General features: G+C 40.0%; 1 protein-coding gene across 3 annotated transcripts; it reads right to left on the bottom strand.

Moving 5' to 3' along the window:
• Positions 1-17: 17 nt before the first annotated feature.
• LOC146467823 (endothelin-converting enzyme homolog) lies at positions 18-27,080 on the bottom strand. Of its 3 annotated transcripts, none has more exons than XM_085125219.1 (17): positions 25,530-27,073; positions 14,784-14,840; positions 13,377-13,490; positions 11,253-11,339; positions 10,115-10,248; positions 8,927-9,158; positions 7,213-7,311; positions 7,015-7,092; positions 6,828-6,931; positions 6,010-6,068; positions 5,396-5,450; positions 4,918-4,985; positions 4,412-4,554; positions 3,166-3,231; positions 2,267-2,362; positions 1,736-1,812; positions 18-840 (listed from the first exon to the last, which is right to left on the bottom strand). In XM_085125219.1, exons 1-17 carry the CDS (start codon positions 26,307-26,309, stop codon positions 741-743), a joined length of 2,349 nt encoding a protein of 782 aa, XP_084981345.1. In that variant the 5' UTR covers positions 26,310-27,073; the 3' UTR covers positions 18-740. The 3 variants fall into 3 exon arrangements, with proteins under 3 accessions (XP_084981345.1, XP_084981347.1, XP_084981348.1); XM_085125221.1 differs by lacking the exon at positions 25,530-27,073 and adding an exon at positions 17,687-18,605; XM_085125222.1 differs by lacking the exon at positions 2,267-2,362 and having other exon boundaries at positions 25,530-27,080.

The following is a 27,080-nucleotide window of genomic DNA, read 5'->3' as shown; positions in this document are numbered from 1 at the left end:
AATCATTGTTGATTAGTTATTGTTTTTGCGTCAATAATTAATTACGCTGTAAATTCAAAAGATCTCTTTCAGCCCCAAAGTGTCAACCCCTTCTAGGGTCATTTGGTCAATATTGCAAAATGGTACTATCAAAGATCGTTCGGATTTACAATGAAGCTTTTCCTGAGTTGTAATGGAAATTATACTACTAAGCAAGTAAAATTTGGTACGTCTGCTTACGTGCTGCACAGTAGTTCATCTCAAAATTATAGAAAGAGACGGACCATTCAAGTAAGCGTGGCTACGTGGATAAAATCAATCAAAGGCGCGCGTTTTGCATGATTCTATTGATTGCCTACTGAATGATCTCGCTATATATATTGTTTCTAGTCCGACAACAAAACATGACGACTTCGCGGTTATGAACATTTAACGACAGGGAATATTCTATGTTTCTTGCCAATGGAGCTTTCAGTGCCTTATATATTACGAAGAAATTCGTAATTAAAATTGGTTTGATCATATTTTGGAGCGGTTTTCATTTGAACGGGCCTTAAAATCAAAGCGAAAGTAATCATTTAAACCAAACCTCCCGTCCAAAGAATTTTCTTTAAAAATTGCACAAATTTTTTCAACGATGTTCGTTGCAAAGACGCATGTTTAGTATTTGACTACAAAAAGCGGCTAAAATAAGACTATCTAAACGAGATATCCTTTATACCGGAATTTCCTGCGTGTCGACTTGAGGGCGTTCCGCGGCCTCACCACACTTTACATTTTTTCTCGGGATTCATTCTTGAACCCTCGGGACACTTGAAGGTATCCGAGAACTCCTTCATATTAGAGAGCGTGCCAATGACTCTGCAGAATAATGAAAAAAAACTCCTGTTATTACTGTTGCACCACAAACTGAACAATTCACTTAGTAGGGAAGAGTTAAGATTGGGCGGTGACAGTGCACTAGACTATGAGCAGTCCCTTGATAAAGTTATGGAAAATAACACTAGTGATCATGAAACACGCTGAAGCGCAAATCTACCTCCTGACGGGAATAGAAAAGTCAGGTTTTTCTCTTTTCTCCGCGCGTCGGGTCGACTCCCTGGAGGCAATTTTCGCGCGCCCGCGTAGTTCGGTCGCTTTAGAAGAATGAGGGACTACTTGCGATCTAACATTGTACCCACCCATAAGGAGAATGCGTTGGAGGAGTGGGGGATGGGTGGGGGGATATCAAATCCGTTTTTTAGTCGGATGTGAAACCGGTTTTGGTGATGGTGAAAAGGTTATAAACTGATATTCTGTCTATTCTGTTATCCCTGAACCGGAACTGAGGGACTGGTTATGAACCTTGCCATGTTCAAAGTTGATAACAATGATGCTGCAATCTATGTTGGAAGGACCGTGACCGAGCACAATCTTTTGTTTCGATTTTGACAGGAACGTTTCTATTGGCCAGTTGCTCCAACCTAATTCAAAACCTTTTGTGGTTTGTGCATGGTCAAGGCCAAAAATTTTAACAAAACTTGTTTGGCTTCATAACCATTCTCCTATGTTAACTTTGACCAGAATAAGAATAGAGTATGTGCACGACGGCCATGTTGGAGGACCGAAACAATACAATGATTTTCCTTTGGGAAATATATTCTATTTTTATGCAAATATCTTCTATTGTTTTAGTCCTCCAACATGGCCGCCGTGCACACACTCTATACCCAGAATCAGTGTTCCAAAAGAATGCACCCTAAATATACTGAATTACCTGTACATGGCTAGTGCGTGGTTATCCGTCTTTGTTTGGCTGTATGCTGCTGACGGAGTGTATGAACTACACCACATCTACGTAGAAATAAAAAAGACAGACAGTAAAGCTAACTTCTATTCTACATAGTGTACCTTTTTGCGTATTGCATTGTATCGCGTTTTGTCTTGCATTGTATTGACTTGTGCTGCGGTTGTATTTTATTGCTTTGTATCGTACCGTGTTGAGTTGTATTGTGTTGTGTTGTTATATTTTAATAGAGCCGTTTTCATCTGACCGTCGTAAAACTAAAACTAAAGTAATTAATCTGGCCAATCAAAACAGATGCAGGCAACGCAATGGACCAATCAGATGCACGTAACTGGTGCCAGGCGCGGGAAAACGCGTGCGACCAAGTAATTAGTTTTGTTTCTTATTGGCTGAGAAAGTGGCGTGAGTTTTACTAACCAATCACGGAGCGCGGTGAAGCAAAACCGAAGCAAACGATAATTACTTTCGACTTTTGCATTGTGCTGTTTTGTATTGTGGTACCTGAGCAAAACTGATAAACAGCACTTGGTCGTTAGTCTTGTTGAGGCCAGGTAACAGTCCCTCTTCGCCGTTTTTCTTGACCCACTCCTTATAACCCTGTTTGCAAAAGTTGAGGTAAGTTGGATGCTTATGTTCACATTTTACATGATGTTAGGGAACTTAAGCAGCGACGACCTCAACGCCAACGAAAATGTCAGTCTTGAAAATGTACATTTACGTTGTTTGAGCTACTTGACGCACACATTGAAACATGACCTTGATTTAACGTTGAATTCCTTCAAACATTTGGAGGTAGGGATGAAAGTTTTATTGTCCACCAGACTGCATTAGTATTATTAGTATCAGTGGTATTAGTTTATTGCTTTGGCATTACTTTGGTATTACGAAACAAGAGCAACGAGGAAAGCGACGCCAAAGGAAAAATACGTCTAATTAGGGAAAAAAAAGAATCGATCTGCACGTGCAAGCAACTTCAAATGACAAAAATTTAAGGTTTTGTGTGAATTTTTTTTCTCTTTCTTAAGGTGTCTCCCTAGGGTTTTAAGCTAGCTGGCGAACTGAAGATGTGAGCTTAGTAATGTGCGTGCGCGAGCTGACGCAAGCTCATGCAAAGCAGCGAACAATTCAACAATAAAGCTCAAATTACAGCTCTGGATTAGGAACAGGAAAAGCATTTCAAGGAAACATTCTGTGTAATAGTTTTATAAACCAAAACATTGCTGATCGTGTCCTCAAAGATAACCGAAATTGTAAATTTCATTCAATTAGTTCCCGCAAACAAGTTCCCTGCTCTAAAGTACAACTTCCTTTACGGGAGTGATTTCCTTAGTTTTCCCTTCATGAATTAATGTTAGGACTGCGATCTACTTTGTAGAAATAGTGCTTTTAGCGAGGCTTACCCAGTATGCCAGTCTGATGCCACCGTTGTCTGCGATGTTCTCACTCAACGTGAATTTACCATCGACCTGTCAGACAATAAAAGATTACTGAACAGGTTTGAAATTGCAACTTTAAAATTTTTCGTCTCTGTCAATTATCAGGAAATTTTCTACCAACAGAAGATATTTTTCTTCTACCTTAGAGAAATACTTCTCTCATGTTTGAAAAAAGGTCAACTCCTTACTTTTTGATTGAAACTGAATCAAATTAAAATGTCATTGCCATAAAAAATTAGTTCTTATCATCCAGAGCAGTTATATCTCCATTAGAAAGGACTACGTATTTTTAGTTTCCTCTCATCTACTTAAAATGTATTGCCATGAAAAGATTGTAGAGGGGGCGATATGCACCGTTTGCAAAGTCTCATAATTTTGGTCGAGAGAATAAAAGAGCACACAAAAAAATGCCCCTTGATATTAAACATTGGAGCTGCAGGATACCAGGGTCCAGTGAGATTGGAGCTTAGATCAGGTGTAGGCCTAGTGTTGTGGAGAGCCCTCTAAATAAATCGCCGCAGCGGATGCACAACATAAGCTGGGGGAGGGGGGGGGGGACAGGAGTGAAAATCCGACTAAAAAACAGAGGCCCTTTCGTGAATACGTAACTTTCTTAATGAACAACAGCGCGATAAGAAAATCGGTGAGCAAGTCTGTTCTTCCCTAAGGGGGCCTGGTCAACTCCTGGGTGTAACGATAGGTAATATTCGAGATAGTGAAGGCCAACCTAAGTTATTGTTGGTAGTAATTGACGCCGTTAGTGATGGTGCAAGAACCGTGTGGGTCGTTGAGTTATGAAGAAGCAGAATCCTGTCGTTGCATTGATGGCAGCTTGTGGTTGGATATAGTAGTCTATAGAGCCGTTTTCAATTGAGTCTTAAAACACCGCAATAGTCGCAATAGAATCAGGATAATGAACCAATCAGAATTCGAAGCGAATACATGTAACCGGCGCCAAGCGCGGGAAAACGCGTGCGGCCAAGTCACGATTGGTTTTTGTTTTGTTTCTCATTGGTTGAAAAAGTGGCACGAGTTTTGCCAACCAATCACAGAGCGTAGTAAAACAAAACCAAAGGGAAAAAAAAACTCGACACTCAATTGTAAACTTAACCACAGAAGGTCGGTCAAACAAGTGTCTTCAGTACAGGTTTCTAATGTATATCAAAGCTAACAGAAGTGATACAGTCCGTATGAATGCCACGTGACTTACATGCGTTTGTCCTTGGTCCCCACCATCCACGGGATAGTTGTTGTATTGATCCACAAGGCATTGCGATCGCTGAAGAAATCCTTGTGACGTGTAATTGGACCACCAACCATCAGTTATTTCCCCATCTTTGTTAAAATATCTCCCTAATAATGATAGAAAAATTTCAACTGAGAAGGTTGCCATTGCTACTGTGATCTATTAGCTTTTATATAATACACGCAATTTGATTGGTTCTTCAAGTATGATCTATTGGAGAACAGACGAATAGATGATGTCACCATTAACAACTTTTGCTTCTTTATTATATAAAACAGACAGATTCCATGTTGCCGTGCGCCTGTTCAGTAATAGATCACAGAGATCACAGAAGACGTCAAAATGTGGTAAGAACATCAGTGACAGACGAGGCGCACTTTTTTGTTCTTACCACATTTTGACGTCATCTGTGACCTATTAAAACAGGCGCAAGGCAACATGGAATCTATTTGTTAATTTTTCAAACTTACCATTCGAGTCAAATCCATGAGATAGCTCGTGCGCCAGTACCATTCCGATTGCCCCGTAGTTGGTCGCTCTGTAATATATGAGGAAAAAATATTTTACAAAGCCTCAATGAAAAGTAATGGTATGGTTGTTTATCACGTGACGTAGCGTGGTTGTTTATCACGTGACGTGTGTCACGTGACGTGTTTTGTCAAATGAGAGTGTGCGGAATTGGTGGGTTACAATGTGATGTTCCTTGAGCAGGTAACCAATCCAAATCCTGCAAACTGCAGAATTCTATGCCGAGTAGAACTACTTTCAATAGGAGCGACGCCGAGCAACCCCAGAGAAAAATAAAGTTATGATTATCGCATTTTCTTGGCCCTCTCTTAGTTGCAGTTTGTTTCCTGGTTTTCCTTTAATCAACTTCAATAAATGAAAACATGAATACAAAAACCTTTAAATGTGATCGTAGCCTTTTAACATAATTCGTTGCTGTACCTTGGTGCTTTTCGTCCGTAATAAAAAGGAGGCTGCAGGATTCCTCCCAGAATATCTAACCAAATAAATGAACACATCAAGAAGTTACATTCAATAATCACAAAACTGCGGCTACACTGTGTGTATATTATCATTTAATTTAATTCTATCGACTTTTTCAGAAAGTGACCCAAGGGAGCAACTGCATGTAACTTATGCTTGCCTATGCTGTCCAGTTTACCTTTCTAATCTTAACTGACTATCTGGGATCCTTTGGTATAATTTCGTGGTTTTTTTATAGTGATTTATTGCGTTGAGGTCTCTGTGTGGTGTATTTGTATTAGAGGGGTTTTTTGTTGAGTGTCGAAAGTAATTCGCGTTTGTTTTGGTTAACAAAACTCGCGCCACTTTCTCAACCAATGGGAAGCAAAACCAAAACCAATCGTGACCTGCTCGCACGCGTTTTCCTGCGCTTGTTGCTGGTTTAATGTATTTACTTTGAATTCATATTGGTTCATTGCACTTTGCGTCTATTGTGATTGGTCACAGGACTTCGCTTTGGTTTTGGTTTTACAACACTCAATTGAGACCGCTCTATATAAGGGAGATAACGAAGAAAAATAATTCTTTCTTACTTATCTCGTTTCTGTACGGTAAATAAAAAGCGTTCACCAGTTGAGGTCCTGTAAACCACCTGAGGCAGAGTTGAAAACAAAATCAACAAATTAGCTAACAATAACAGCATGAAGATTCCTTTGTTGGGAAGTCATAATAACAGAATTTGGAAGAAAGTGTGACAGAGCTTTTGAAACTCATCCAAGTCCTTAGATCCCTTTCTTAGTGATACAATTACTGGTGTGTAGCCTCGTTTTGGCGACGAGGCTGAAAGATCTCCGCAGATCGGAGAGAGTTTATAGCCCTGCCCCAGGTTCATGGCAAACTGTCGCTTCCTTGAGGAATGACGTTTAATTAATCAAGGAAGGACGCTTTTTTTTTTAGACTTTGAAACGAAAGTCTCGAAAACATTATATACTCAGTTACTATTCAACGCATTGTGTCGCTGTCCAAATATGGTCATGGACCGCTCAATGATTGTCATCAACACACAACAGATGTTCCACGATATACGTAATTCTACGTGTCGGAGAGAAGAATGTAACAATTGAAATAATGACCACCTAGCTCCACCTTTTCTGCAACATAACCGTGCTTTGCAATCAATATGTTGAATAATAAAACAATTATGCCGCTCAATCGTGCGGAATATTGCCTGATCTTAGCCAACTTTACCTACTGCCTCATCGACTAAGTATCAGAAGAAATGCGCGATTTCGCAGAACAATAATTGTAAATGTTCGACAAGTTCTGTTCTAGTAGTAGATTAAGCTTTACGATCAATATACAACATGGAAGCATGATCTGATGATCAAGACTGTGATGGTGAAGTACTTACTCCTCTTTGTCAACCCGACTGTTAAGTTTTGATAACCAATAGCTCCTTCGCCATCTGATTACTCTCAACGCGTTCGTGAGGTAACTGCTACCGCTGATGTTGAGCTGAAGTTAAAGAGAATTAAGTCAAGAGGTCGACATCTCAAATGTTAACTCGTAGCTTAATTCCAAAATGATTTATCACTTACATCCTCGTAAAACTTGTTCAGCAGCGTTTCATTGGCACACAGTTTTGGAAAACCAATTTTAATTTTCATTGCTTCTTCCTACAAAAAAGGACAGAGGCTATCTAGCTGAGTTTGTCTGTTAATTGGCAATTTCTAAATTAACAAATGATTAATCAGTAATTGTTCAAACGTGGAATTTTCAGTCAATTCTTATCAAACCTTTTCGTTAATCTTTCGTCTCGTCTCATCATCCACCCACTCATAACGAGCTGTTTCTTCTCTGAACGATGTCTTAATACTTGTCATCATTTCCTCGATCTGGTAAATATAAATTATATTTTAGATTAAAATTTATGTTTTTCAAAATACAGCCCCTATATTCTTGCTGGACACTCAAGTCTTCACCACTTGTTATCTGGTAAGCGAGTTGTGTTTTAAGGTTAATCTTTGGATGAACGGAAGGTACGGTCTGAAGACTTTCATGATCAATTTTGGCGGGAAAAGGTTTTCCTTCTTACACAACCATGAGTAATTTGGGAGCAAGTTCGGTGTAGAGTGATACCTCACATGTCTATGTAAGGATACGAAGAAATTCCTTGTATTTTCGTCCAATTAGAAATAGTGTGAACACTGCGGAATGGGACGAAAAATATGACTTCTAAACGAGAGGCTTGTTAGAAAGGAACAGGATTAGAGAGGGGAGGGGATTGAAAAGAGCTGTTACTAGTAGCGTCTGAAGAGACTGCTATCCTCTTCTTAGATATCTGTCGTATGATATGACCCAGTAGCTGCGCGCTCATAATATCTTGGCACTCAATACTCTTTTGATAAGACAGACCACTATCAGGTTGCGTTAGGCCCCATTTTGAAAGCGAGGCCTACTGAGGTGAACACTATTAATACAGTATACAGCCACTTCAATTAACGTTGTCAGATCAAAGTTTCAAGCTTAAAGACAAGACCGAAAGGTAATATGGGTAGTTCTTAATATATTTTCGGAGGCGCGACAAACAGGATGAAAGAAAACACTGTAAACGTTTATTTGTGTGTTTTAAAAGCGAAAAACAAAAACTCACATATACACAGACTGATAGTAGGGAACTTAAGCAACGACAACGGCGACATCAGCGAATACCTCACCTGAAAATATAACTTCATTTCATTTGTGCTACTTCGCGATTATTTCAACCCCTCCAACTTGTACAAAAAACTGCGAACTACCCAGGAACCAAATTGGTAGGCGTGTCATTCGAGTTAAGAAAGGGAATGAAAAATTTACCGTCGTGTGTTCACGTTCTCCACAGAACGCTGAATTTGGTCATTTCATGTTGTTGTTTTGCAGAGGACGGAAAAGAAATGTACTAAACTTTAAAATGCACGTGCAGAGCGATTGTTTTTCCTCATTGTTTTGCGGCGTTACCGTTGCCGTCGTCGTTGCTGAAGTTCTGTAGTGTCTTTTCGTGGTGTTTAAGCACTGCTTCCATAATCAAAAATACCACGTGCGGGTGCATGGCCACAATGTTTATCGGTCTTCAATGGTGTTTGCTTTCACTTCTCCGATATTTAAAACTTTTAAAACATAACGTTTGATAGTTCTTGGCGGCATCCTTATAAAGCAGCTGCTGCCTCATCCACTTGACATCCTAACATTTCTTTTAACCAAATGGCACACCATCATGCATCTTCACTGAACGGTCAAGGCATAGCTGATTTTGATAAATTTCTTCATAAAATATCCCATATAACCTTGCTGTCTTGTCTTGTAGTTTTATACTTTGATCCGACAACGTTAATTGAAATAGTTGTATAACGGAAAACCATTCACCAAGCACCTGTTTTGAAAGAGAGGCTAAGGGCAATTTGAAAAATGCTCTTTCCGTGACTGGATACTCTTTTGTATATACAGCGAAATATCAATAGACGCCTTACTTACAAATGGTATAATTTCAACGTCGAAAACATTTTTGACCCACAAGTAACCCAACGCAAAGGTTAGTCCATGAGTGTAAGAATTTAAATCTTCCACGCACGAGAGCCAGCGAGCCTTGGCAGCTTTTTTGCCTTCGGTTTCCTTTTCATATTCCAGCAGAGCTTCCCGGAAGTCACGTGACAAATATGGGACAACTGAACGTACCACGGTCCACATCATGTAATTTGAGAGGGTCCTGAGAACGAGATTATTTGAATGGTAAATTGTATCAAATAAAATACCTGGCTACCTGGCCGATAGACTGATCGAGCCGACTAAATGCATGGCTGTATTGAGGGACTTGCTCGTAAGTTAATAGATTAGAGATTTTTCAGAGCAAGGGTTGTGTAACTAAATGACCTGGGGCCAGTTGTTCAAAGGCCGGATAACTTTATCCAGTGGATAAGTCACTATCCAACAATTTTCAATCTGTGCAAAGATTTCAGTATTTTCTCTTGTACAAGCGAATATGCACACTATAACCAGAGTTAAGTTAGGGAGTGTACGAAAACCTTGGACAACGTTTAACGTGAAGTATATTTTAGACCCTGTATAGTGCCTTATCCAGCGGATAAAGTTATCCGGCCTTTGAACAACTGGGGCCTGACCGTCACACGTAGCTTAGTCTCCATTACAGCCATTATTAGTAAGGGTCGTCACCAGGCTACAAAGGAGACAGCACCGAAATAAAAGCAGTCCTAAGCTTTAACAACTTAATAAACGGGTGCTTAGCTGGCCTGGCCTATCAGATTGGCTCTGAAAGCTGGGCTGGTCAACTACGGGCCTCAGAAAGCAGGCGCCGACGTGCGGCTGTCAATCTAGTACGACTACGACTATACGAATATTTAATTAGATTTTTGGTTAAGTTTTTAACAAATTACTTGGAAGAGATATATCCTAGGAAGCTTCATTTACTTTTTTACAACGACAGTTTGTTTTTAACTTTTGTGGGCGATGAACTTGACGAAGCTGTTTTGAATTATGACAACTAATTCCTTTCGTGATCAGTCCAAAAAGACGAGAATCACCTATGTTTCGAAGACTTGTTTCGCCACTACGCCGTTCTCACAAAAACTAGTAGCAAAATGACGACAGAAGAAAAGAATAAAAAAAAAAAAAAAGAAGAAAGTAAATATGCAGGTGTGTTCTCACCTTTTATCGGTGTCGTTTATAACGTAGGACATGTTTCGTAGATACTCCGGTGAAGGAACAATAACTCGATCTGAGCCGTTCACCCACAGATTGAAAGGTTGCAAGAGGTTGTTTATATACCCCAGCCACGTGAACTGAAAGAAAAATAAGGTTTTATTTGCAAACAAGCTAAGAAGCCCCAACAGACAATTTACCTTCATTCAGTTACTGCTGTTAATTTTAATTTTAGCTAGTCGGTTTCGCTGTTTAATGTTGGCGTGAGTGAGAGTAATCTTTAGATTGTCGTCGCCCCATAAAGTACCGATACCAAATACTAGTGTCGGCCACCCTTACCCTAAAGGATCAGAATCCGAGACGGGGGGAACTCGAAATGGGTGGGAGAAATCTGAATTTTCTTCCAGAACTTTTCCCCGCCAATCTTGATTTTTCATCGCCACAAGATATGACCCATCGGAGGATCTGAATTCACAGATTTAAAAGTGGATGTATTTTCAGTTGAAGTTGGTAAACGTTTCCGGTTAATGACGTTATTGGCCAGTTAAGACGTGAACTTATCTTTCTCGAGGGAGCGATTGATTAGTATTGATTAGTATTGATTTTTAGCTTGGCTTTAAAAGTACTAACTGTGGTGGCGCTTCCTATGTCAAATGGTAGCGCATTCCAAAGTTTCTGTGCAGCACAGGTAAAAGAACGGTCACCAAGTGTAGCTTTTGATTTAAAACGCGGATAACTAAGTAAAAGTTTATCGCTAGAATTCCTTAGATTATATATGGATGGGAGCTTGTAACGGAATGTAGAAGAAAGCATTGTGTTGCAAGTTGCCGGATACATGATCCACGCTGCAAATTACCTCGCAGCCTGGCGTCAACTTTTCTTGCAAGCGCAATTTTTCTCTGCTCGACAAGTTGACTTACAAGAAATTTCTTGTGTTGTCTTCCAACTGTATTACGCTTCAACTTGCAAGAGAAACTGTCTCGTGTCGTAGCACCATACCCATTAGTTCTCGCTAAACATCTCTGTTTCTTCCAATCATATCTAGTTGACCTGCTGTGCTAGCCTATCTGCTACAAATCATTTGGCCGATTTTTCTCAGTCTTTGCACACTGAATATTTAGCACAAGATAAAACTGCATCCTACCCCAATACCCGGAGCCTTGTGTTCGAGTTCCGTAAAGTTCATGGTACGATAGACGTTACTGTATAATACGCCTTTGCTTGGAGTGATCTGCAACAACAACCAACAAGTCGCACTGTTTTCAAAAATGCCATATTTCATAAGCTCAATTGAATAGCAATGGAAATACTTTACTTTATTTCTATTCATTCTAGGGGTGGGAAATGAATTGTTCTGGGTTTTCTGAGGTTTTAGAGAAATTGAGAAATCCAAAATGGCGGATCCAATCTGGCAGCTGTGAAGAATCAAAGACGTAATTCCCACGTCATATAATGTCATCTTTCCATTTTGCGGACGCCAAAAGAAACAGTTTTAGACCTACTATTTTTCCTCTCAGATGGGTTTGATAGTTACAGCTTTGATGCTTTTGAAGTAACGAGGGGGGGGGGGGGGAGGTGGAGAGCCCCCCTCCCCCCTCCAGGCTCAGAAAAAGCCCAGGATCAGTATAGGGTTGATTGCTTAGTCGCTGCTGCAAGTAGAAGGCCTATCTTAGCATACAAGTTTAAAAGCATAAAAAAAAAACTACAGTACAAATAAATGGTCTCCATAAATTGAAAGAGCTTGGCAAACTTAGTATTTCCTGAAAAATTGAGCGTGGTCGTTAAATAGTTTTTTTTTTTTTTGGAGAAACAAATGCGTCATGAGATTTTACAAAGAATGCATGGTTTGGTACCAGCCGGATACATTCTTTGTAAATTTTACAGTTTTTGAAAGCTAATTTCTTTGAGATTATTCAACAGATCACGCTTATATTTACACTGATTACTGAAGAGTGACATGTTGGGCATTATCCATTTACCAAAAGATGCCGGGAATTTCGGTGGGAAATGTTTAGCGGTGAAGAACGTGTTCCATTTGACACACGTTCCATCCATTAGGGCTCCCTTCTCCGTCCGATGTATTCCACACCAAAAATACAAAATGGCGGCACAATTGTTGTGGTTAAACGAAATTGTAGAGTTGTCTTTGGAAGAAGAAAGTCTCGTGGCGGTTGCAGCCTATATGAGGCGCGATCTTCACCGAAATCAAAGTTTTAATGAAAATATTTTGCCGCGATATGCGATTGATGAATTCAGAAGCCACTTCAGGATGACTCCGCGAGGGACCATTGAAGCTCTGTGCAGAGAAGTAGAAGCCACAGGAGGAGTTTCTCAACGACACGCACATCAAAACAGCAGCTGTGAAAGGGTGAATGACAAAAGACCTGCAAAATTTTAGGCCTCGATGCGGGAAATAATCGGAACACTCAAAGAACCCGAGGGTGAATTGAAACGTAATATTTACATCGATAAATACCACTTACCATTGACATACATGGCACAGTTGTGATTAATTAACGTTTGAAAATCTGGAGCCAGCCCATAACACACCGAGCATTCGTATAAAGTACTACTTGAGGAGAGTAAAGTCACCGATGGAGTAGACGAAGCCGACATATTTCCTTACTGAAGATATGGTCGTGGACGGCCTGGAACTGGTCAAACCTTGCGAAACTCGTAAATGGAACATGCATTTCCATAGGAAAAGTTTTCAGCGGGAAAACAAGACTTCCTTTTCAGAAATTCCGTTCTTTCCAGACATTTTCTACTAGAACGAAACAAAAAACGCATGTGCCATTTAAAACCCAACCAGAATTTCCGGAATCTCTTGGTAAATGGAAAACTCCCGCTCTTTTATCTTATGGTGTCCATTAGTTTATAGCTTGTTTCATATGATATACGCTAATGAGGTAAATATAACCCGGGAATGAATAAATAATCAAGTAAACAATGGGAATTCCAGTGGAATCCACAGAGTAACTCTTCTTTCCACTGTACGTTTTACAGGTCAAATTGGATTTTAGAAATGTTGGTTTTTGTGGAGGGAGGAAAACCGGATTACCCAGAGAAAAACCCTCGCAGCAGGGACGAGAACCAACAACAAACTCAACCCACACGGGCCACATTGGTGAGAGGCGAGTGCTCTCACCACTCAGTCATCCCCACTCCCCGCAAAGAGTTCCAACAAAGAGTTCCAACAAAAGTAACCTAGGATTGTTGGTAATGGTGCTGTAAACAGTCGTCATTGTCAGTAGATTTCACCACCTACCTTGGCCAGTTTTCCTTCCAGTTCCAGAACCTTTTCCATGTGCTCTCTTGTTGTATTTCCACCTCCGAGTAGCTCCCCAACCTTAGTCATATACTTCAAGTAGGCCAACCTGGTCTACAAAACAAAGAAAATTGATGATTTAGGGTGCGTCCGATTGGTTTTATTCTAGACTGCAAGCAGTCCCTTTCTGGACAGTCGAGAGGGTGCGCTCACAGCGCAGCGAGACTGGAGCGAGGAGAAATAAACGAGAAGAGACTGGGGGAGAGAAGGAAAAGAAAGGGACTGCGCTGCTAACTGTAACAAACGCGTTCGAATTTCCCGTCGCTTCAGCAACGGAAAATTCCGATTGGTCCATAAACAATAGCTGCTGTCAAACAAGTTTGATGTGTAATTAACTTCTTCACACGTTTGATGTCAACACTTCAGATCACTAGGAAAATGGTTTCAGTCGTGAAAGAGAGTAGCAGCGATGTCTTCGTAAATTTAAGCGATCAAGTCGGCGGCTTAGTTCTCAAAGAGGGACAGAAGCTAGCAGTAGAAGCGCCCTTGTCGGGAAAAGGTGTAATGGCCGTTCTTCCCACTGGTTTTGGGAAATCCATTATATATCAAAGCTTTGTATTAAATAGCGAAAAACTTTGCCATCACGGCTTCGATCGTGGTTGTTGTTCCGCTTCGCAGTATTATCGAAGACCAGTTGCAGTCAAATGACTTTGGTTTAAAAGCAGTTGCCTTCGACAAGATCCCAAAATTATTAAAAGACATTGGTGTCAACTAGTACAATGTAATTTTCGCATCCGCGGAACAAGCTTTGTCGGCAGAATTCACCACAGGATGATATTAACAACAGCTTTCCAGTTGTCCTGTACCACGTTCTTAATTACACTTCGGGCGTTTGTGTCGTCGATTTCTTTTACTCTGGGCCTCGAAAAAAAATTTAAATGCACCACAACTTCTAGAGATTTGGGCTTTTCAGAGAAGCTTGGATCAATGCCCAAGCTCGGCGATTCTTCCTCTTCGCTCCTATATTCTGGTGATTGAATAACAATGTTGAGTTGTAGCTGTCATTCAGTAAATTGGATTTTTAATGGGTTTAACGAATTGTGGGCGGAGTTACCCTGAACGCATCTGTTACAGCTAAGAGCGCAGTCCCTTTCTTTTCCTTTCCCCTCTTTCACGCCTCTCCCCAAGCTCCCCTCCGCTCGTTTGCTCCAGTTTTTCGCGCTCGGCTATTTCGCGCGACCTCTCGACTATCCAGAAAGGGACTGCTTGCAGTCTAGTTTTATTCCAGAAGATGAATACAAAGAACCTTAATCACAGCATGTCTCTCAACTGAGTACACGGACTAAAGTTATGATTGATTAATTGCAGCTCGTAGTTCAGTAGGGCATACAAAGTATCTTTAATTACCTTATTCTCCTTCGCAAAGTACTGATCACGAATGAGACTCAATGTTGGCGGGTAAATCTGTAAAACAAATTATAAATACACTGAGCAGTGACTATCGTAATTGTACGAAATTCATTTCCAGCAAGGTCGGTGTTTTTTCTCCTTCTTAAACTCATTAATAATTCAAAAGCCAAAGACAAAGGAAATCATGCACCGTGACGGGTTTGGATATCTGATGAAAAACTCCTCGTTTTTGCATCTTTAACCTTGAAAATCAGTTTGTTTGAGAAGTTATATCAAACATTCGTCACAGCGTTTCATCACCATATCAAAAACCTCGAAGTTCGTCAAAAATACTCCGCTACGCGTCGTATTTTCAACTCTCTTCTCGGTGTTTGATATGTGATGAAACACTGTCTCGTGTTTGGTATATTACATCCAATACTGGGGAACTTCTACCAGGCCCAGTGGCTACCGACAAACATCCTTTGTAATGGTGAGTCGATACCAGCTTTTCAAATTGATCCGATACGAATACGATAATTAGCGATACCATTTTTTCGATATCGATACCGATTTTGTGACGTAATCATCCAAGACTTTTCTGTGATGTTATCATCTACACTCTAAAAACACTCTTAAACATTAAACAAAAAACACAGCCCTTGAAACATGTTCAAACTTTAACGTTGTGATACATACGCAAATAAAAAATATTGGTTTTCGGCATTACAACAGCCTTCAAATATTCAAGTGAGTGATCACGTGAACAGTATCGAAAGGGATCGAAACAGGCGATGTTTCTTGCAAGTATCGATTTTTTCAAGTATCGATATTTCTCAAGATGATCTCGAGTATTTGGTACCGGTATCGACCCTGTTGGCTTTCTGATTTTAACCTTTCGCCGACCCCACTAGTTAAAATTCTACCGATCCACTTCTTCCGTTGACAAATTGTGACAGTCTGCGTCCAACCATAACAGACAGTGATAACAAGAAAAGGCAAATATTTGTACACAACGGCAGCTAGACATGTAAAAGGAAGTCGCTAATTATACTGTTTGGCTAGACAACTCTGAAATGCGGAACATCAAATGTTGAAGGAAGTGCTGAACTGTCAAAGAACTCAGTGAAAAACCTGGACCCGCGGCTAAACGTTCTAACATTGCTGTACTACATTTGTTGGTTCAATAATGTTTGAAGATTTAGCACCCCATGTTACATAGTGTTTCACCGATATTTTCTGTGTTAGATGAATGTTCGAGTGATGTTAAATGACGTTTGGCCATCCGCTCAACACTGTTACACAGAGTGTTAGTAAAACACGTGACTATCAAATACCCGTGACGGACAAACTTTATTATTCAGGTGACAGTTGTTTCTGTGACACAACCATGACATATGCCAGTACTGTTCATTGCCTCGCTGCCACCATTGAAAACGAACGGTCATGAAACCTTGGCATCCTCAGAGTTGATTATAATGGTGCTGCAAAGGGCTGCCGCCTTGCGCAATCCTTTGTTTGAATGATCACACTCTAAAGCTTAAAATCTTGACAGGTCGAACGTTTCTATAGGTCAGTTGTCCCAACACTTTTTAAAATACATTGTGGTTTGTGCACGGTCAAGGACAAAAATGCTAAAAAAAACATGAAATAAAGACGGTTTTTTAAAAGCCCCCGTTAAATTATAATGGGCCCGTTGTTGAAAGGCGAAGTTGAGACGGCGTTTAACAAAACCGCCGCCCCGTCCACACCTACTCCTCCACATGCACTATCGTTTCCACAGCGTTTTACCACGTCCAGACTATATTGTTCGAACTTGCGTTGATACGCTAAAGGGAAACGACATCGGCTACGCACTGAAATAGACGCGCTTGTGATATTTTTTATCTGAATGTCAGTTTCGAAAGCTTGGCTCTATTTTTAAATGTCTCCACTCTGGAGGACGTTTTCAACGAAAACGATCGGTGTTTTGTTCGTTTTAGAGTGGAAAGCAAAGCCAAAACGCATCGAAATGAATGCGTTTTCAAAAGGCCTTAAAAGAATTTTTTCAGTTCTGGCCAACCCGAAAACCCTGCAGTGTGTCTATGTGTCTAATGCAATTACTGGTAAAGGTTCCGAACGCTTTTATACCATGTCACTTTGAAATCAGATTAAGCTAAAGCCTGAAAGGATGAAAGTCTTTGTTAGAAAAATCGCACGCATAATTGGTTCAAACAGGTGGATTATCACGAACTACAATTTCAACAATAAGAAGCTACTATTTTTGCATATGCCGGAACGGAATATTTCGAATTCGCACACGTTCACTTCGTTTTATGAAAGCAAATTCCTTCACATAAACGAGATTTTGGAAAGATTTCCGCACAGCCCCAACATTAATTATACATTCCCACACGGTCATACTGACCCCCTTCCAAAAACGGCGAACGTAAATGGAGCTTGGGTTGCAAAATGCATACATAATCAATGTATGGTCTGTGCAGAAAAATCGTGCCCAAGATTTGAACTGTGGAAATCGAATAATGAGCGCGAGGCGCGCTGTTTTGCTTTGGCTTGCTCTGGCTAGACTGTACACCTGTAGAGTTTTAAAAAGAGTTTCAAAGTTGTCGCATTTATGAATACGCAATGAGATTCTAGATACACTTGCACACATATGGTGTACAATGTATAAGATACATATGGCATACATATGGCTTCATATGGTGTACAATGTATAAGATACACCTCACTGATTACGCGATTTTGATTTATTTGATGTGCAGTCTCGTCAGTGTCTCAAACGTATTGAAACTCAAAGCATCTCGACTTGTCGGCAAACAACTGATTTGTTAAAACTTCATAATCAACAGGATTTTTCCCCCACCGAAAACGGAATTTTTTATCCATGAAAATTTAGCCCAAATAGAAATAAAGTGTTATACCTGTAGGAGATATCGGGAGGAATTGTAAGGGTCTGCGTTAGTTTCCAGCTTAAACAGAGGTGACTTGTGGGAAAAGTCGCGTTGAATTTCTTCTAAAGATTCAAAGAAATCCCATGCTGACTCGTTCCAAGTTGCGTTCCCCAATGGCCATAATCCGAAACGTTTGATAAGAAGCTTTAACTCAAGCTTAGCGGTGTCTTCGCTGCTATCTTCGTTCATGCAGGACTTGAAATAGTTCTTTGCTTTCCCAGCGGCATGTGAATTTGAAAAGTCATCATCTTCTAACAGAATTAATAACAACTTCTCGTTGTTATGGTTGAGAAGCTTCCGGAAGGTGGAGATGTCTCTCTCAGAGGATGGAATTGGGTTGTTCTTGATCCAAGCGCCGCAGGAATACTGAAAGAAGTCTTCACACGGGTCGACGGATTCGTTCACGCTCTGCTTCAACGCAGCTGCAACTCCAATGCATCCTTCAGAACCGCACTGAACTATGTTATCCGGCGCGTCTTTGCACGTCACTCCATCCCTCTCACCTTCGTCTTTCTTGGGAGTTTTCAAGACCAGGAAAACTGCGAGCACAATGCAAACAACAAAAAGGAGAACGCACAAGATTATAAGCCCCAGACGCACCCTCCTGCTGCTCTCCTTATGAAGGTCCACGGTACTGCTTATCGAGCGAACGCCCAAAGTCTCGCTGCTGGTCGCGAGTCCAAACTCGCCCCCATTTTGGGTCTGATAAGACTCCATATCAACTGGCTGTAACGCGATGTGCTTCTGAAGCCACTGGTCTGTTTATATTGTTATCTGATGTTTTTATTATTAGTTTGCCTTCAAAAGTCTGACGCACCGACATCACAATTTGACATGAGATTACATTGGTTAGAGGCGGTGTTTACGCAATACATTGTTAATGTTATGAGAATCAAATACACGCAGTTCAAGAGAAACGACCTTGATAAATAATGAGTTTAAATCAAGCAACCTTCACAGATTTCTCTTCAATGTCAGTTTCCTCGGCCTTATTCTTGATAAGAATCATTGAAGTGTTCTACAGAGCTCAGATTCCGGAAGCCTCTGTTCCAAGTTGATATATATCCTAGCTATTGTTTCTTAACAATAGCTAATTGTTAAGAAATAGTGTGATCTTTTGTTTATTTTTTCCTCGCGGCGGCAGTCGAGATTACGCAATAAAATTTCGTGGGTTAGAATCCTGAATTATTTTCAGTTGCGATCGCAAGTTATTATGCTACGATCGCAAGTTGGTAAAAGTTGCGATCGCAAGTTATTAAGTTGCGATTGCAAGTTATTCAGTACTAACTTGCGATCGCAACTTACTAACTTGCGACGAAAAATCGATGTGTCCCTTATGAGCCACCGTACGTCTGTCTCATTTGATTAGTACTGACAATTGAAAATATTAATTTTCCACTTTCGCAGAACAAGCCTTTCGCATCACGGATGAGTTAAATTCTTGTATTGTAATGTAAGGGCAAAATCCTTTGATAACTTCTACATCTACTACTACTACTACTACTACTACTACTACTACTACTACTACTACTACTACTACTACTACTACTACTACTACTACTACTACTACTACTACTACTACTACTACTACCACTACCACTACCACTACCACTACCACCACCTTCTCTTTTTCTTTCTTCTTTGAGACGATTATTGCCTTACAAATTTTTTGTGTTGGAACGTGATTAGTTAAACGTAATCGCGAACAGGTAATGTTCGCTGCACCGAGATAACCACACACAATCCTACTGCCTGCGACAGTTTTTATTATCAAATTATTCAGTCTTTTTCACACACCCAGCGTTCTTTAGTCCCCCAAAATGATAAACTGAGGCAAAGACAGCAAAAAAAACATAAAAAGAGACAAAAAAAGAGAAAAAACAAAAGGGCAGCAAAAGGGCAAAGAACTGGAGATCGAGAGCCAACAGAATTGAACAAACGTCGTCTTCAAAAAAAAAAAAAATGTTAAAAAGGTTTTAAGGGCCATGCTGATTTAGAGTGAGTGCTCTAAAAGCCAGTCAATACTGAACGGCCTTGAATCCCTGATTAAGAAGCTTCGTTACTAAAATACTCAAATTACATAGAGCTATCTCAGCTGGATAAATATACTTCCTCGAACCTCTCGATTTTTGAAGCTAACGAGCCCTCACCAGATTGCATTTGTTCACGATCTCTTTATTTCCTATCACACTACCAACGGCGGAATATTTCTATAAGGTAAAGAAGTGACCTGTCTTGTTTCTAACGCCTGTCTGTTTTATTTCATCATGTTAATGGTAATTGAGATAATTCTTTTCCCTGTCAGTCTCGTTTTTGCCTTTTTTCTCAATTTCAAAAGAACGCTGGGTGTGTATAAAATCCTATTTAATAATTTGATTTTTAAGACACCATGCTGCTCTTTGCAGGATCTTCTCGCAGTTGGACACTACAGTTGTGTCCTGGAGTTGTGTGTACGTGATTTTGTGCAATTTGGTACTCTACACACTTGAAAAGGATTTAAAGTAAATCCGAAAATATTTCTTTGGAGGTAGCAAGGTGGAAAGGTCTATACGAAGGGCATGCTATACTTGCCTCGAACGAGTGCCTGTTTTATTTCGCCAGACAGCTGTCATTACGAGCTGAAAACTAAAAAGTGTACAGTGGGACACCAAGGGGACATGCACAATAAACGTCGCAGACACTTGTTTTATCACGTTTTTATCGATACAAAGACTAAAGCATTCAATTTAAAATCAACAGAACGATGCTTGATGTCTTCAGTAACTGTAACTTAAGTTCAAACTGAAGAATCCTTATGTACCTTCAAGTAGTCAAAGACTAAATTAATGTTCTCTCAGTGCTTCCCAGCGCGACTGACAACGTAATCACTTCAACTAGTCAGTGACCTTGGTCTGTAATGACATTTTGAGTTTGTGGTTCTGCCAGACGGACTGCAGTATTAGACAATTTATGCATTGCGCAGATAACTGACCAATGTCGGTAAAGCGAGGTTAACTTTGTATGAGCGTGCCACTCGGCCACAGACTAATTTACTATGTCCGCATTTAGCGGTCTAATGTAAGAGAACTATTTGAGGTTTTTGTCGGGACAACAAACACAACTATTCGTGACAAGTGGGTGTCCGAGCCATAAAAGCGGCGGAGTTTCAGTGTATCTGTTTAGCGTTGAATTTACGCCAAAACCTATTAGTTTTGTTCACCAAATGATGACAAGAATCCCATTTATTTGATAATTTAATGCTCGATATCCAGTTACGAGGTCTCGACAACAAAAAGTGTGCTTTGAGGAAGAAACAACTCGCCCATTATCTAATGCACCTGTGAAGAGATGTAATGAGCTTATGTTTTGATGTACGTATCCGGTATCCCAGTAATTCTTTCATCGACTACTTAGCCTTTGTGTGCATCGTTTTTGTAGTGTTTTGACACATCCTTAGTAGAAATAAAAATTGCTAAGACTTGCCCAACGTAAATGCTGTACAGTCGCTTCATTAGTTTTCTCGTATGGTATAACAGACAACTCTACAGAAAACTGAGTGCAGTTTCTGATAGCTTTCGTTGAACCTATCACTCTGATCTTTCAAATTGGTTTCAAAGTATCGGACTGCAGAGAGCCACAATGGAAGAACAGCATAATAAACAGTTCTGAATCACAGAAGAGAACTACTCAGTAGCTCTAATATCTTTTGTATTTTTTGACACAACTCGGGCTGCTCTCAGACTGTTGGAGCCAAACGCTTACTATTGCATATGTTAAAGGAAAATTATGATGTCATGTGGTTATTACTAGTAAACGAGAAAGATGTATCAGTATATTATCCAGCGACACAGGTGTACCCGAGTCCTACCAACAGGGGTCAAATTTATGACCTTGTCACTGCTCTAGGAGCTCTAGGAGACTCGTGGGAGCAAGGCCATGTCTTCCATTGCGCACATGTAACTCATCAACATTCAAATCCTATTTCATGGCCGCAGCTCCCACGAATTCTCCGGTAGCTCAGTGGTAGAACACGCGGGTTAAAAATCCGGAGATTATAGGTTCGATTTCTGTTGGGAATACTTGAATTATCTTTTTCCGAGCATGCCTGTCACAAGTGACTGAAAAAATACTCATGCTTAATATTGTTTAGATAAAGACCTTACACATTGTTTCACTAAGTAATACGCGCGGATATTTCACGAATTGCATATTTTTGTGAACTGCCAATCACTGGCCTCCGTTGAAGTTCCATCAGAAATTTGTCATATTTTCAGGAATTTCCACTTGAGAAAACAAAATAAAATCTAAGCCTTCAGGAATGCGCTGCTTAATCAATAGCTTTCATTTGCATGGCTACACGTTAGGAGTTCACTTGACAAACTCAAAAGTTAGAACTACCTTGTATAGAATTAAACTAGAACACAGAAAAGAACAAGTTAGTAACCCTTGTTTGTAAAGGTGAATGGTCACACATCGGCGTTTTATTCCGGCACAGACTACAGACTCGCAAGTTGCTTATTACAAATCAGCTTAAGGATACAAATAAAAATATAATGCCTAGCTGCCGTATTACGGGATTTATTTATACAAACATTGCTTTATTTTTGGACTGAACCGTGGGTATCATCCATGAGTCAAAGTTTCAGCCCCTTAGAAAACATGCGATTTTTCTCGATTTTCTACCCTGATTCCCTGTGGAGGTTTTTTTCTTCTCGTTACAAATGGAAGTCGTGGATGCGATGTCCTTTATGCGGTCTTTGTTCACAAAAATACGTGAGACTCGTAAGTAATCCGTGCATATTAGGGTTTAAACGTTGCATAAGTTGTTTAAGATTTAAAAGGATTACTGTGAACAAATTAGTTTCGGATAGAACAGTCCTACATATGTCAAGTATGCAGTTGCGAAATTCGGAATCAATTATCGTCACTGATCACGCGAGTTTTTAGAATATCCTACCCATTGAGACATTCTTGCTAGGCTTGTATCGATCTCACAATTAAAATTCATAAAACGTTTTCGCCGGAATTGAACCAAATTAAAATATTACAGAGAGTTCCTTTCTCAAGAGCAAATTTCTGGGGTAAGACTAGGTCAGTGCAGAAATGAAGATAAAATTGATGGCGATTATTGTTGAGGAGTAGTGGAAGATCGAAAAGCAGTTTCCACCAAAAAAAATTTGAATCTTGATAAGCCGAAGCAAAGAGGGTTTAACCTTGCAAAAGTTTCCACACAGTCGTTAATCCACATAATAAACTAACTGCGACAGAAACGACCGCCTTTAGGATCTGGGAACATAGTCGCTTATGGAAGATGGCTCCACTCATTTAATCTTGATAAATTACGAACAGTCATCCTTTTTTCCTCAGATCGTACACGCGAGCGTATAAAATGTTGAAAAACTGCAGAATATCGTCGGGTCGCGGCCTAGCCGTTCAGTAACTTAGGAGTTTAAGAAACTACTACAGCGGCTGCAGCCAAAACGTCACATAACAATAGGATTTTGATTTTTAAATCCCTAGCAAATTTGATCTCACGCGCGCTACATCAATTTAGAGACCTTACGAAAACAAGACGGCGACGGCAACGACAACGTCAAAAGAAAAAAGAACAAAACAAAATAAAACAAAAAAAACAACAACAACAAAAACCCCAAAAGGTTAATGAGCAAAACAACGGCTCTGTCTGCGCGTGCATTAAAATAATAGCGCATTTCTCTGACGTCCTCTGCAAACCAACGACGTAAAATGACTAAATTCAACTTGACGTTTTGAGGAGAACGCCGGCGCAAGACGGTGAATTTTCTTTCTCTTTCTGGTCGTGAACACCGTTACTACTAATGATGTTCCTGGATAATTTGATCTCATCGTACAAGTTGAACGGCTTGGAATAATCATAAAGTGTATCAGATAACGTGAATATCTATTTTAAAGTGACGTTTTTTTCGTCAGCGTCGTCGTCGTGCCGCGTTCGTAAGGTAATACATAAACTGCTCGTAGTCTAGTGAAACCGGACATGAGGATTGCTGTGACACTATTATCTAAAAAAGCCACGAGGCCATGAATTTGAACTGACTTAAAGTACTTAGAAATCTTCACTATAGAACCAAAATACCGAAAATTTCGTAGCTTTATATATTCACTGACTGCTTTTCTAATTTTAAATTCCAAAACTCCGCCATTTGCAGGTATCACCATTGTACATGCATAGGGCATAGAATTTCAGGTAGGTTAGCCGAAACAGGCGAAAGTTATAAAATGATAGGTCCAGGTGGACAGAAATCACAATATTGACACAGTCTGCGGCTTAATTTGAAATTTCACTTCCAGGGTGGTGGACTATGTCAGCTATTTGAAGTAACACTTTAACAACTGTAACGTCGCACTGGTACTTATACACTACACTCAAATGTTGGACCCGCGATAATTAAGGCCTGGTTCACACTTGTATGATATAGCATTCGGAAAATCAGGTAGATCCGGCGTAAGATAAGCATAAGGACAAGGAAAATAAGCTGTTTGCTTTTATTTTCTTAAATAAGTACAAGCATAAAAGCAGCCCCCAAAGGCGCGGTTCTGTAGTGGTTTAATAGCACGTTGGACATTCAATCGGACGGTAGGTCGAAAGATCAAACGCTCCTTAGAATAGTGTTACCCTAGTGTCTGTTATTGTAATTTTTGTTTTTTTTGAGTGTGTGTGGAAAATAAAATAACTTGAAAATTGAAATATATCCGATCACAGAAAGAAAACTTTCAGCCCGAATAAACAAGAATTGAAATGTACAGCTCTAGAATGCCGCAGTCATTTGGTTGGTCAGGATCACACTTTAGGATTGTATCCACACTGGACCAAATAGGCCTTATCACGGTTTTCGACGCCATTTTGACGAGTAGGCAAACACGTCTGAAATAACAGTGTTTGTATGGAAATCCGATGTCAAATAATTTTCATAAAACATCGCTTCTGAAAAATTCATGAATTGGAAACTTTTAGCACTAGTAAAAGGATTTTAAGAAAAAAAATTGGAGGGATGTAGCTGTGCTAGAAAGCGTCCAGTCGTGTTTTGAACTTTCCAACCAGCCGTGAACTGCTACTAAAAATAGTTCGCGGGAAAAAAATACAGACAAATGTATGGAAAGTTCAAAACACGACTGGACGCTATCTGACACAGCTACATCCCTCCAAATTGTTTTCTTAAAATCCTTTTACTAGTGCTAAAAGTTTCCAATTCATGAATTTTTCAGAAGCGACGTTTTATGAAAATTATTTGACATCGGATTTCCATACAAACACTGTCAATTCAGACGTGCTTGCCTACTCGTTAAAATGGCGTCGAAAACCATGATAAGGCCTATTGATCCCCGCGGGAGAAACTCGTACATAAGGATTAGTGAAACTATCTCCTGATGCAACGCACTTTAATACATATATTTCTGTTACTTAGAAATTAAAAGTTTCCTTCCGCTTCAGGTTGGTTTATGCGCAGTTTTGCGTGCTTGCCCTCTGTAAATGGCAATCACCAATCATCGTTCTTAGAAAGGGTATCCAGTTGTTTTCAGTTCCGTCTGGAAAATTTTGCCAAACGAACATCATTACCGTAAAGAACTCCATAATAGCTTTCGTCACAGTTGCCAAACTTTTGAATTTCATCCAAAAGTTGGGATCAACCTGACCTTGTAAATCATTCCAAAGAGAATAATACTCAGCAGCTTTCACACAATTGGTCACACCGGCCTTACGGATTTGCGCATTTAACCACACTCTTCACAGCTATTTGTAACAACTTCACTTGTATTAATTATATTGAGTGAGATATTTAACAACTCTGCGACTTACCCCTAGTATGTACCGCGAAGAGTTTCGCGGGTTGATGTCGATGTAAAGTGTAAAGAGGGGCGTTGTTTCCACATCTCGATGTATATCGATCAGAACTTTGAACCAAGCCCATTCTGTAGAGTTCCACGTCTGGTTGTCCAGAGCCCAGGAACCGTGCTTGGCTATGAAGGCTGATAAACTCTGTTTTGTGGCTTGTTCTACTCCCTCTTCGTTCAGACAAGATTTGAAATAAAGCTTCGCCTTTCTCACTGCGCTTCTATCGGGCAGCTGGTCTTCTTCCTCCAACAGTCCGCGAATGCTCCGAGAGTTTTTGTCATATGCTTGAAAGAAAGTGTCGAACTCATTTCTGGAAGGAGGAATGGGATGATCCTTTATCCAAGAACCACAGTTGTACTGAAAAAAATCCTCGCACGGGTCAGATGATGTGTTCATGTTTCGTAAGAATTCTGCGCCAAGTTGCAGGCACTCGGGAGTGTAGCAATGGACTTGCTGTTTGGTAGCATTTCCGTTGGGTTTATCAGACGGTGAAGTATGTACCTCTTTGCTGGACTGTTGTTGTTGCTTGCTAACCTGCACTGCGAGGAATACACTCAACACGACACACACTATAAGCAAGAGGAATATGATGACCACAGAAACAAACAGATATTTCCTCGTTTTTCCGCCGCCGTTGTCCGATTGCTGGTCATCACTGTCTTTATTTCGATTTTTGTCAATGCCCAAAGTTTCTGTGCTCCTTGTTTTGGTCTCTCCTTCCCAGTCGTTTAAAGTGTACGACATTTTCGAACGACTGAAGCCGGTTTCGTGACAGCTCTTGGCAAAACCCTTACCTTTCTCCAAGAAGGCCAAGTCGAGATCTTCATAAATCGCCCATGATATGTTAAACCTTCCGAAGACCCATGACGTTAAAACTGCTTACATGCTCACCTCTGATTGGCTTAGAGCATGGTATTATTTGTTTAAAGAACATTTCCAAAGCACTTGGAAATTACTGACATTTTACTTGTAGTGCCCATCTCTTGACTTGACTTGACGAGCACGTCTCATGAATTTGAATGAACTCTGTGAATATTTAGATTCACAATTCAAGTTCTTGAAAAGAGAGTATAACACTGTCTATTGCATTTTTTCCATTACTGCAGTAGCTTTTTAATTTGGCCTGAAACATCACAATCAAAAACATTATCTAACAATGGTCGTATTTATTTTGGAACACCGAATTATTCTCCTTCCAAGATAAATAGTGTATGAATAAATGTAAGCACTCCTCGGCTTTGAAGATAAATATTGCAATAAGCCTTCCGGAAAAAGTTCAGTTTATTTAATTTTACTGAAAAAAAAAAATGCAAACGCATAAACAACGTTTGAAAATATCATTGTACTAAGCATTGATATCTGTTGCAGAAAACAAGTTTTTGCTGCATTATAGGGTATTTATGTCCGGGAATTCAATCCTTCAATCTTTCTAATGTACACCAGTGTGACCTCTAGGAATGTGAATCTTGTAGTTACTATAGGTTATTGTTTGTAGAACATCTTTTTGGGACAAGA

The sequence above is a fragment of the Pavona decussata genome, unplaced genomic scaffold (assembly GCF_977016875.1).
Source record: "Pavona decussata unplaced genomic scaffold, jaPavDecu1.1 SCAFFOLD_134, whole genome shotgun sequence".
In the NCBI taxonomy this organism is placed as follows: Eukaryota; Metazoa; Cnidaria; class Anthozoa; order Scleractinia; family Agariciidae; genus Pavona; species Pavona decussata.
Note: the sequence above shows the minus strand (reverse complement) of the source record. Positions and strands in the feature narration are given on the sequence as shown.

Coding starts and splice junctions, on each gene's coding strand:
- LOC146467823 (XM_085125219.1), bottom strand. CDS start 26,309: ATGTCGTACACTTTAAACGACTGGGAAGGAGAGACCAAAACAAGGAGC. Junction 6,932..7,014: donor TGAACAAGTTTTACGAGGAT/GTAAGTGATAAA, acceptor CTTTAACTTCAG/CTCAACATCAGCGGTAGCAG. Junction 5,451..6,009: donor ACCGTACAGAAACGAGATAA/GTAAGAAAGAAT, acceptor TTATTTGGTTAG/ATATTCTGGGAGGAATCCTG.